We start from the raw sequence: 11969 nt of genomic DNA on the forward strand, positions 1-11969 counted from the left end.
ATAAACATCTACATGCATCTCGTCGCCAACAATGTTACAACGGCAACAATGGCGCTCCTTCTTCTCACCACCACCATTTCCTCATCATCGCAAGACCCATGTCATAATCAGATGCCACTTGACTCAACTCTTTACCCAACTACTCAGTCCACTGCATGGCTTTTCCCTTCTGGCCTTTTTGTATCTGGCTTTTACTAGCAGCAGCAGGCCAATGATAATGGCGGAAGGTGCAGCAACATTACCACATGCATCTCGTCGCCGCTATCATGCCTGTCGTCGTTTCGTGCCGACGATGCGTCCGGCTGAACGTGCAGAAAATTCTACTGCCGGACGTCGAAGCTGGTCTTCCATCGTCGGCGCTAGAAAGAGTTAGCATTTCGGTGCCGTCCCCATTCTTGGATTTGGTGTCTCCATCCTCACTAAAATCCTTCCATTCGCTGCGGCATTTTCAGGCTTTGGTGACCCGATCCCGTGACTTGTCTGTCTCGCCTTCTTCTTCGCTAAGGGATTCATCAAGTTCGGCTTCGGGAACCGCGTTGCGTACCAGTTCGTCTCACTCTTTTAAAGCTCTTTGTTGGGGTTAGGGTACAACTTGGTCTTCAGCGAAGCGCTTCTCGCGCTGGCGATTCCGCCAGGCGGCACCGATGAGAGAGGATTGAGAGGGAGAGGGAGAGGGAGACCAATGGGAGGTGTTTGTAACCGTTTGGAATCTTTATTTGTTTTGTATTTAAAATTGGAAATAATTTTATAATTAATTAATTAATTTAATTATCATTTAATATTAATTTCAAAAATACTTCCATTATACACCTTGTACACTAATTATATTGACTCCTCTTACTTTCTCTTACCCAAAAAGATCAACCTCCTCGTACTTTCTCTTACCCAAAAGATCAACCTCGAGTCTTTTTTTTCTTCTTTCTTTTTCCAAATAAAACCACAAGACATAATAACCCAGACACCGACATTGTATTCTGCAGGGGTTTTGGCGCGTTAATTAAATCCTATTCAGAATTTCTTATTAGTAAATGTACTTGGAGAAACAGCTCAACCGTTTGATCAAAAGAGAAATATTAGGTAATTTGTAATTAAGTTCAATTAAATATTTCATCTTCTTTTTATGTATTTTTTCTTTTCTTTTTTTTTAAACTAAAATTTTGTTATCATTTTTAAACTATAAAATTAATTTAATTAAATTTAATTATCAAAATGACTTAATCATATAATATCAGCTATTAACTAATTGACCAAAATAGAATATCTGTTTGTCTTTTTGTCATAACTTCGAAATCCTTCTCTCAGGAGTAATCTCGAAAACGTCATTTGTTCGAGAGCACTTCGATTATTTGATAAACCATGCAAACAATCACGGCAGCACATAAAGGTCGGGTCAACTACTTTGATAGTTTGATAATAACGCTCTCAAGTGGATTATCTTCTTTTTTTCTTTTCAATTATAATAATTAATAATAAAACCAAGACATACTATCGCAGCTTTGCATTCTCAGGCTCTAGAGCCACATGAACCTAACAAGGTTGAAACTGGTACAAAAAATAACCACAAAACTAGCATTTAATATAATAGGATAAATATGCCAGTCTAAATATAATGTGATTAATCTTCAGAAGGAAGATAAATAGAAGCTCCACCAGAATCTGGATTATTCATCTCCGTGCAAATCTGTGCCCTGCACCCAACAACAAAGCTCTGCCAACTGGACCATTGTGAACACCCAAAACCAGAGCAACAGTCCCACCTATAGCCACCCACTTCCAGTCGATACCATGACCCTTTTGTCTACCATTATTAATTATACCCTTCACTTCCTCTTCTCTGCATGACGCAGGCACAGAGCAATGCATGTTTGTTTCTGAAGATATCTTGGTTGTTTTACTTGCCATCAGTGCACATCTTGACAGAGAAGTGTCTGTTTTCCTAGTATTCTGGTATGCTCTCATTCCAGAGTGCAATTTCTTGACAGCTCCCCACATCCCATGACGGACTCCCAACTTTGCAACATCTTTAGGGATTCCCATGTCTTCATAATGTAAGAGGGTAACCTCGCATGCAGTCAGCTGACCATCTCCTTTGCGAGACTCCACTGTGTCAAACGTCCAATATCAGCAGTTGAAACCATCACCTCTCAATAATTACAAGTAACCATCAAAAAATGATTGTTCTTTACAATTCTTACCTGATTTGATTGCCCAACTAGAAAAATAAAGGTCTACGCGTCTGGGCTTGTCACGTTTTGGCAAACTTGCATAGGGCACTCCCTAAAACATTGAAGATTAAAGAGTAACAAACCTTGTGCTAACACAGAATAATCAGCACAAATATAAATTTAGGTAAGTCGTGAGATGAAATTAGCATATGCACTGTGCAGAAAGCAGGGGAAAAAATTAATCAGTCTTTGCATTTGATGGAAAACTGTTATGAAAACTGCAAAGGCAATGAAACACCAGACAAATTTCTTTTGATAAACTGAAGTCCCAAGCCAATCTCTTGCACCTTATAATGTTGCAACTTTATTGAATTCTTAATTCGTGAAAACTTCTGGCACTAAATACCAAAAACACAGAAATGTCATGAGATATCAAAATGATAAGTCTCATGAACAATTGCGCGTAGACATGAATACTTTCAAGTTTCAACTATCCCAAAATAGTAGCTCAAACCATATCAACAACCCAAACTGTGAAACTTGATTAGAAGTAGCAGACAATAATATCTTGCAAGCATTTGTAATATACTAAAATGTAGTGTGGAGACTAGCTATGGTAAAAGAAACAGAAATAAACTGCCAAAAGATTCCAGAAATTGTGGGGAACAGTGTCACAACCATACCTTTGTCACACAATAGTATGTATTTCCAGCCTGCCATATTCTTCGAGCAATAACGTATTCTCGATCGCTGCAGAAAAATGGGAACTAGGCCCAGAAAGGGGTAAAAAAAAGGTATCAGTAAAGCAAATACCGTCATTTGCTTGACATAAACAGTCTAAGATCTTTAGTCCAAATACCTTTTTAATCCAGTGAGTAACCATTGTTCCATTATGAGGGCATTCCTCCAATATTTTGCAGTATGCAAGCATAGTATCCCATTTACGACGAAAGTCATCATCCCAGAAAAAATCCCTCACCAGCTCTGGGGTTGCATCTTCAAAGACAGTTCTGCTCCGGTAAATTGTAGGACCGTTCTGTTAGCATATCCAATATCAGATGCTGATTTATTTTTGCTGTGGAATTAGAGAATCAGAAAGAAATACGTAATGGAAAATGGAACAGAATTATGTATTGATCATCATTATTATCATCCACACAACAGATGATGGTATGGTTATGGTGTTTGTTTTAAAACAATGAACAGAAATTAACGAGATAAATCCTTTTTCAACTAGCAGGCAACAGAGGCACCGATAGAAAGGAAATCCAAATTCACCAATAATATAGGCAGAATATCCATGAGACAGAAAAGTGAACCTAGATTCTACCTCAGGATCATGACGCCAAGCTTGGTATTGCATGGTTGGTGTTGTCTTTTCCATAAAACTTTGCCAGTCCATCTCTCCGTCGTTCCCTTCTAGAAGATGAAGAAAATGTTCCAAATCAGCTTGTGTAACGAGATCCTGCCCTTTATCATCAGCCTTATCACTGGACCTAATTCATGTGCATTAACCAAGTTGTAAAGTGAATTAAATGTTTCATGATGCCTGTATGAATAAAATTAAAATATGTAGAACAGCCATTCAATAACTAAAACCAAGCAAGTATTAAGGTCATTATTACAGGGCATTTGTGAAATTCCTGACGCAGTAAATAAAGAAGACGATAGTCACATTGATGGAGATACGACACAAAGACAATCCCCCAATTTAACGGACAGAGCGATCGGGGAAATAAAAATGCCTAGACACAATCACTGCAAAATTCGATGTTTTCAGTGTAGCAACCAATCAATTTCTTAACAGTAAACACTATTCCCTAGAAATGCTGAAAATCTAAATGTAAAAAACAAAATACAGTAATAAGCAGTAAATTAATCAATGGATAGTCCATGAAAACAGTACAAATATATCCCCTAGAACAATTGGCTTATCCTAATGCGTAAATACCCGTTCCAGTTTGTTAGTAGAGGATCTCTTGCCCTAGCCTACCTTGCTCCCTTGCTAAATGGATATAACCAGAGAGCTTCGATACACCTTCCTTGTAATACAAATTTTCACGAAAGCATTCCTAATTTAATATTCACCATCATCAAAACCAGATAAATCAAAGCTCGAGCTAGCGCTTGAATTTCGAATTTGCAGTAGGTATCAAAATAAGCAGCATTGACATAAAATAATTAAATTAAAAAACAATGTAGAAAATAGACAAACAAGTAAAAGAGGTGGAGAATTGAGGAGGCACCTCGAAGTGTCTCTGGCAGCGTTGGGGGAATTGGATTCAGCAATGTCGTCGGATTTGGAAGGATGCTGCTGCTGCTGTTGCTCTTTGGCTTTGGCTTTGCCTTTGAGATTGAACCAATAGGTACGGCAGATGGAGAAGGCGGAAAGTGCGGTGAAGGCGAACCAGAGTCGGCGGGCACCGAATCCCGGCGGAGCCGTCCAGAGGAAACGGAACTTGCTGCGGAGGCCGAGGAAGACGAGGCCAGTCCATCGCGGGCGCCAGGACCACCCGATGACAAGGCCAATCATGACGGCGAGCCAAATCGGCACCGCGCATAGCAGTATGTCGACGAATGTCTCCGTTATGGAGGGATTCTTCATGAACTCAACCAGATCGAAGAAAGGTTCATCCATTTTCAAAGAATCTCTGTCTCTCTCTTTCTCTCTTTCTCTCTCTTATCGAAATCGTAACGGAATTTCAGAAGATGGAAACCCTGTCGTTGCAGCTCAAGAGGACACACCCAACCAGCTCCTTCCGTTCCATTCCCTTCAACAAACGCAACGCAACGCTTTGCTTCACGACGCGCTATACAAATAAGACTTAGAATAATCTCTTTCCCTTTTTTTATTTTTAGGATTAGGAGAGAGAAAGTACTACAGCGGTTTACACAGTAAGAAAGTTGTGCCACGTGGCAGGGTCGTTGCCGTCGATGCGGTCGCATTTAATTTGTTTTAAGATTAGTTAGGTTGGTGACAATTCAAGCCCGCTAACCTTATCTCAATGATTAACCCCAAAGTCAAGTACATGTGAAGCAGTGAGGGATTTTTCTACAATCTGTTGGTGTTTAGATTAGCTGTAATTTACTTTTTCTAAAGAAAATTTTGATTATGTATGCCTATTAACTAGCTTTAATAGATCTATATCTAATTATCTATGCATTAGTTTAGTTTTTATCGTGCGGAGAAAGACTTCCATGCACTAGTTTAGTTTTTATCGTGTGGAGAAAGACTTCTTTAACCGTATCTATGTGTATGTTTTATGTAACGTGTGCAACCGTTTTTTTTTTTTTTTTGTCTTTTGGATTTCGTTGGGTTTCGATTTTGGAAGGTGTTGGATTGTTTTATGTAGAAGTTAAAAAAGGCTTGCTACCCGTAGTAAAGGCCAAGACCCAACTTGAGCCTAACCACATCCTCAGACCATCATCCCAAAAAAAAAAAAATTTTTCAAACCTCATCTCTGAAAATAATTAATGGTCTGTTACAAAAGTAACAAAATATTGTGATTAGAATGGGTGCCCATTTACTATGAGCGGCTCATGTTCTCAAGGATTAAGTACATTAAAAAAATTTAAAAACGTAAATATATTGTACATATATAAATAGGAGACTAAACCTCAAGCAATACACACAACAATAACATATAAATAGAAGACTAAACCTCAAGCAATACACACAACAATAACAAAGCACTCTTTAACTTCTTTACATGCTTCGATAGATATATATAGAGATATTAATTGTGGTGAATATTAATATTAGAGTTATTTATTTACATTTCTTTATTTTATATTCATTTTTTCTTCTTTATTTGTTTATTTTACAACATGTTATCAGTATGAGACTCTGATTAAATTTTAGAAAGACTCAAATAATAAATTTTTATTATGTCGAAACTCTCTCATCTTAAATTTAATGCTCTTAATATCTCTAAAAATAACTACTTATCATAGATACTAGATGGCGAAATCTATCTTGATTCGACGGATCTAGGAGATATCATTATGACCGAAAATAATGCATCACAGAAGGATAAAGTCAAAGCCATAATCTTCCTTCGTCGCCATCTTTACGAAGGATTGAAAAATGAATATCTCACACTAAAAGATCCTGCAGATCTATGGAAAAACCTTGAAAAAAGGTATAATCATCAAAAGATAGTGATACTTTCTTAAACCCGATATGAGTGGACGCACTTATGTCTATAGGATTTTAAATCCATAAATGAATATAATTCAACAATGTTCTGAATTACCTCACGAATGAAATTATGTGGAGAAAAGATAACTGATAATGACATGTTAGAGAAAATTTTTTCGAACTTCCATGCCTCGAATGTGCTCCTGCAGTAGCAGTATCGAGAAAAAATTGGTTTAATTACTCTGTTGGTCCCTATAGTTTTGCAAAATTTTCAATTAGGTCCCTATATTTTTTTTCCTTTTAATTAGGTCCCTGCACCAAATTTATTTTTCAATTAGGTCCCTCTTAGTAGTAATTGGTTTAATTGTATAGGGACCTAACTAAAAAAAAATTAATGTAGGGACTCAAATAAAAGGAAAAAAAAGTGTAGGGACTCAATTGAAAAAAAAATTTGGTGCAGGGACCAAATTAAAAGAAAAAAAGTATAAGGATCTAATTGAAAATTTCACGAAACTATAAGGACCAACAGAGTAATTAAACCAAAAAAATTTAAAAAAATATTCTAAGCTAATTTCTTGCCTTCTTGTTGCTGAACGTAACAATGAATTGCTTTTAAAAAATCATGAAGCGCGCCCAACTAGCGCCACCCCATTTTCTGAAGCAAATGCTACAAATCATAACCCCAAAATAGGTAAATGTCAATGTTTTGGTATCAAGAAAAATTATGGAAGGAAGAAAAATTATGTTCATAAGAAATTATCTCACCAAAAGTGGGATAGTGGGCAAAATAAATCAATAGAGGATAAATATTTCTGTTGTGGTGGAAAGGGTCATTGGTCGCGTACCTGTCGTACCCCGAGACATCTAGTTGATCTTTATCAAGCATCCTTGAAAAATGGCGACAAAGGAAAGGAGACGAATTTTGTTTCAAAGAATGTTGCTAAAAATTACACTACTTATTATAAAGTATCTGATTTTTTTGAGGATCCTGAAGGAAATATTGGTTATTTGATCAATGATAAAAAAGTTTGATATTTAGGTTCAGTACTTATGTAAATAAATAATGTAAACAAATTTTAAGTCTTATTCCCTGTGTATTTGAATTTCAAGTATGATGTATATAAATAATATTTAATAAAATATTTATGTTTATGAATTTTAAAATTACTAAATTTGTCAAGTTCTAAAATAATAATAATAATAAAATTTTTAGTATATGATACTATGTACAGTACTTTTTAGAAAAATAATTTCAATTAAGAAAATAATTTTATTGTGCATATACTTTTATCCATTTTATTATTATTATTATTTGTCTTTGAAAAAATGGTAAGGACATATAGTGAAGATGTTTGCCTTGCGAATAGTGCAAGTTCGCATACCATTCTCAAAAGTAACATATATTTTACACATCTTATACCAAAAGAAGAATATGTTAATACTATTATTGGCTCAAAAATGTGATAGAAGGTTCTGGAAGAGCTATGATTTTATTTTCTGGAGGAACAAAATTCATAATAAATAATGCACTATTGTCTATCAAGTCTCTAAGGAACTTGTTGAGATTTAAAGATATTCGCCGGAATGGATATCATATTGAAACAATGAATGAGGAAAATCATGAGTACTTATGTATCATAGCTCATCATTTAAATAAACAGTTATATTAGAAAAGTTACCCTCACTTTTATCTGGGTTATATTATACTAAAATTAGTGCAATCGAATCACATGCCATTGTAAACCAGAAGTTTACTAGCCCAAATGAATTCATAACTTGGCATGATCAGTCGGGTCATCCTGGAACAACCATGATGCGAAGAATTATTGAAAATTTCCATAGACATTAACTAAAGAACCAGAAGATTCTTAAATCTAGTGAATTTTGTTTTGCTGCATGTTCTCAGGGAAAACTAATTTTAAGGCCATCACCAGTAAAGATTAGATTTGAGTTTCCTAAATTTCTAGAAAGAATTCAAGGTGATATATCTGGACCTATTCATCCACCATGTGGATCTTTTAGATATTTTATGGTCCTAGGCGCATCTTCAAGATGGTCACATGTGTACTTATTGTCTTCTCGCAACCTAGCGTTTGCAAGATTACTTGTCCAACTTATTCGATTAAAAGCACAATTTTCAAAAAATCCAATCAAAACAATTCGCCTTGATAATGCTGGTGAATTCACTTCCCAAGCTTTTGATGCTTATTGTATGACTAACGGAATAAGCGTTGAATATTTAGTAGCTCGTGTTTACACACAAAATGGGTTAGCAGAATCACTTATTAAATGTCTCCAATTGATTGTTAGACCCTTACTTATGAGAACAAATCTTCCAACCTCGGCTTGGAGGCATGCTATTTTACATGCCGCAACACTTATTCGTTTGAGGCCAATAAGTTATCATCAATTCTCTTCTCTGAAATTAGCTTTTGGCCAGCAGCCAAATGTTTTCCATTTGAGGATATTCGGGTGTGCGATACATGTTCCTATTGCACCACCTTCTCGCACCAAAATGGGATCCCAGAAAAAATTGGGGATATATGTTAGATATGATTCTTCCTCTATAGTGAGTTATCTTGAGATACAAACAAGAGATGTGTTTAAAGCTCAATTTGTAGATTATCATTTTGATGAATCAAAATTTTTAATATTAGGAGGAGAGAATAAGCCTCTTGAAAAGGAACTTAATTGGAATACATCATCTTTGATGTGTTTAGATCCTCGATCAGGGCAATGTGAACTAGAAGTTCAAAAGATTATACATTTGCAAAGAATAGCAAATGAATTGCCTGATGCATATTCTGATACCAAAAGTATTACTAAATTCTATATACCAGCTGAAAATACTCCAATCCGAATTGATGTCTCAGTCGGACAAATGGCCACCGAAACAAATTCATGTCAGAAGCGTGGTAGGCCTGTTTGTTCTAAAGACAAAAATCTTCGGAAAAGAAAAGAGGTAAATACTGTTCCTATTGAAAAAGATAAAGACATAGTAAAGACACCTGCAGTTGTCCAAAATTCTGAGATAGTTTTGATGCCAAAAGACGTTCAGGTACCTAAAAATTGTAAAAATGACGAGATCTTGATAAATTATGTCTTTACAAGAGAAAAATGGGATCAAAATAAGATAATTGTCAGTGAAATATTTGCATATAATGTAGCATTAAATATCATACATGAAAGTAAGGATCTTGAGTCAAGAACAGTTGAAGAATGTCGACAAAGGAATGATTAGCCAAAATGGGAAGAAGCTATGAAGGATGAGTTAGATTCACTTGAAAAATGTGAAGTCTTTGGACCTATAGTCCGTACACCAGAAGATGTAAAGCCTGTTAGATACAGATGGGTATTCGTGAGAAAATGAAATGAGAAAAATGAAATTGTACGCTACAAAACTCACTTGTGGCACAAGATTTTTCACAAAGGCCCGATATAAATTATGAAGAAACATATTCCCCTGTAGTAGATGCAATCACGTTATTTGGTCAGTTTATCCGCATACCATAAACTACATATGCATCTAATAGATGTAGTAATAGCCTATTTCTATGGATCATTAGATTGTGATATCTATATCAAAGTCCCTAAAGGAGTAACGATATCTAAACCATCCAATGAATATTTGCAGGTTATACTTAGTCAAATTGTAAAGATCTTTATATGGTCTAAAGCAATTTGGACGAATGTGGTATAATCGTCTTACTGAGTACCTGACCAAAAACGAATTTAAAAATGATGATATCAGTCCATGTGTTTCCATAAAGAAATCTGCATCTCAATTCATTTTAATTGCTGTGTACATTGATGATTTAAATATTATTAGAACTCCTGAAGAGATTCCAACAATAAAAAAAGCTCTAAAAGAAGAGTTTGAGATGAAAGATCTTGAAAATACTAAATTTTGTCTTGGCCTGTAGATCGAGCATATGAAAAATTGGATCTTTATTCACCAAATAACATACATAAAAAATATCTTGAAGAAATTTTATATGGATAAGTCACATCCCTTAAGTACCCACCTGATCGTAAGATTTCTATATGTGGAAAAGGATCAATTCCGTCCTAAAGAAGAAAATAAAGATATCCTTGGTCCTGAAGTACCATATCTCAGTTCCATTGGAGCACTAATGTATCTTGCTAATAATACTCGATCTGAAATATCATTTGCGGTGAATTTACTAGTAAGATATAGTTCCTCTCCAATCAGAAGACATTGGAATGGAATCAAACAATTTTTTCGATATCTTCATGGAACAGTTGATATGGGTATGTTTTATCCATATGAATCCAAGTCACAATTAGTTGGCTATGCAGATGCAAGATACTTATCTGATCCACACAAAGGAAGATCTCAAATAGGATACCTATTCACATATGGTGATACAGCTATATCATAGAGGTCCACAAAACAGACGATAGCAACAACATCCTCTACTCATGATGAAATACTAGCGATTCATGAAGTAAGTCGCGAGTGTTTTTGGCTCAGGAGTTTGATCCAATATATTCTGTCATCATGTAGACTGATTGATCATAAGATAGCTCCAACTATTCTGTTTAAAAATAATACAGCATGCGTTACTCAACTTAAGGATGGATACATCAAAGTGACAAAACAAAGCATATTTCTCCCAAATTCTTCTTCACTCATGATATTCAAAATCAAAGAACAATTTATGTCTAACAGATCTGCTCTAGTGATAATCTGGTAGATTTATTTACTAAGTCACTTCCAAAATCCTCCTTTGAAAAATTGGTACATTAGATTTGCATGCGCCGATTTTGAGATATTAAATAATATCAACAAGAGGGGAAGACTATACTCTTTTTCCCTGGTAAGGTTTTTTCTCATTGTGTTTTTCTTGATAAAGTTTTTAATGAGGCAGTCTCTATCACAAAAGATATTATACTTTTTTTCTTCACTAAAGTTTTTTCTCGTTAGATTTTTTAGTAAGGTTTTAACGAGGCATAATCCTAAATGGACATCCAAGGGGGAGTGTTGTGATAAGAATACGGATGTGGATGCCCATTTACTATGGACGGCTCATGTTCTCAAAGATGAAGTGCATTAAAGAAATTTGAAAATGTAAACTTATTGTACATATATAAATAGGAGGCTAAGCCTCATGTAATATACACAACAATAATAAAACACTCTTCTCCTTCTTTACATGCTTCGATATATATATATATATATATATATATATGAATCATTTCTATTATATTGAGATAATAATTGTGATGAATATTAATACTAGAGTTATCTATTTACACTTCTTTATTTTATATTTATTTTCTCTTTCTTATTTATTTATTTTACAACACAAAACATAAAATACTGAGCTAAATAAAAACTTGACAAATTCTCATGTATAATTGAAAATGGTTAAATAATTAAACATATTTAATTAAATTATTCAACATTATATATATCAAGTTATAATGTTCATATAAAAATATATTCGTGTTGTTGTGGACAAGTAACGGACAAGCGAGATTCCGACTACTATAAATAGGGCGTTACCAATGTTACGCATAAAAGGTGGAAGACTTAAAATATAAATACAACGCTAAGTCGGCAAAACGGCTAGCAGGAAATATAATCGTATATCTGACAATAAATACTCAACGGATACATGAAAAACATAAAAAAGGGA

At 34.9% G+C, this 11969-nt stretch overlaps 1 protein-coding gene across 1 annotated transcript; it reads right to left on the reverse strand.

Annotated features, from left to right (window-relative positions):
* Positions 1-1406: 1406 nt before the first annotated feature.
* Positions 1407-5012, reverse strand: LOC107643216 (uncharacterized). Its single transcript, XM_016346805.3, has 6 exons — positions 4412-5012; positions 3496-3661; positions 3025-3201; positions 2849-2932; positions 2196-2277; positions 1407-2102 (listed from the first exon to the last, which is right to left on the reverse strand). The coding sequence occupies exons 1-6, from the start codon at positions 4801-4803 to the stop codon at positions 1666-1668; spliced, it is 1338 nt and encodes a 445-aa protein (XP_016202291.1). The 5' UTR covers positions 4804-5012; the 3' UTR covers positions 1407-1665.
* Positions 5013-11969: the final 6957 nt, after the last annotated feature.

Source organism: Arachis ipaensis, chromosome B5 (genome assembly GCF_059453495.1).
Source record: "Arachis ipaensis isolate K30076 ecotype BB chromosome B5, ASM5945349v1, whole genome shotgun sequence".
NCBI classification, from domain to species: domain Eukaryota; kingdom Viridiplantae; phylum Streptophyta; class Magnoliopsida; order Fabales; family Fabaceae; genus Arachis; species Arachis ipaensis.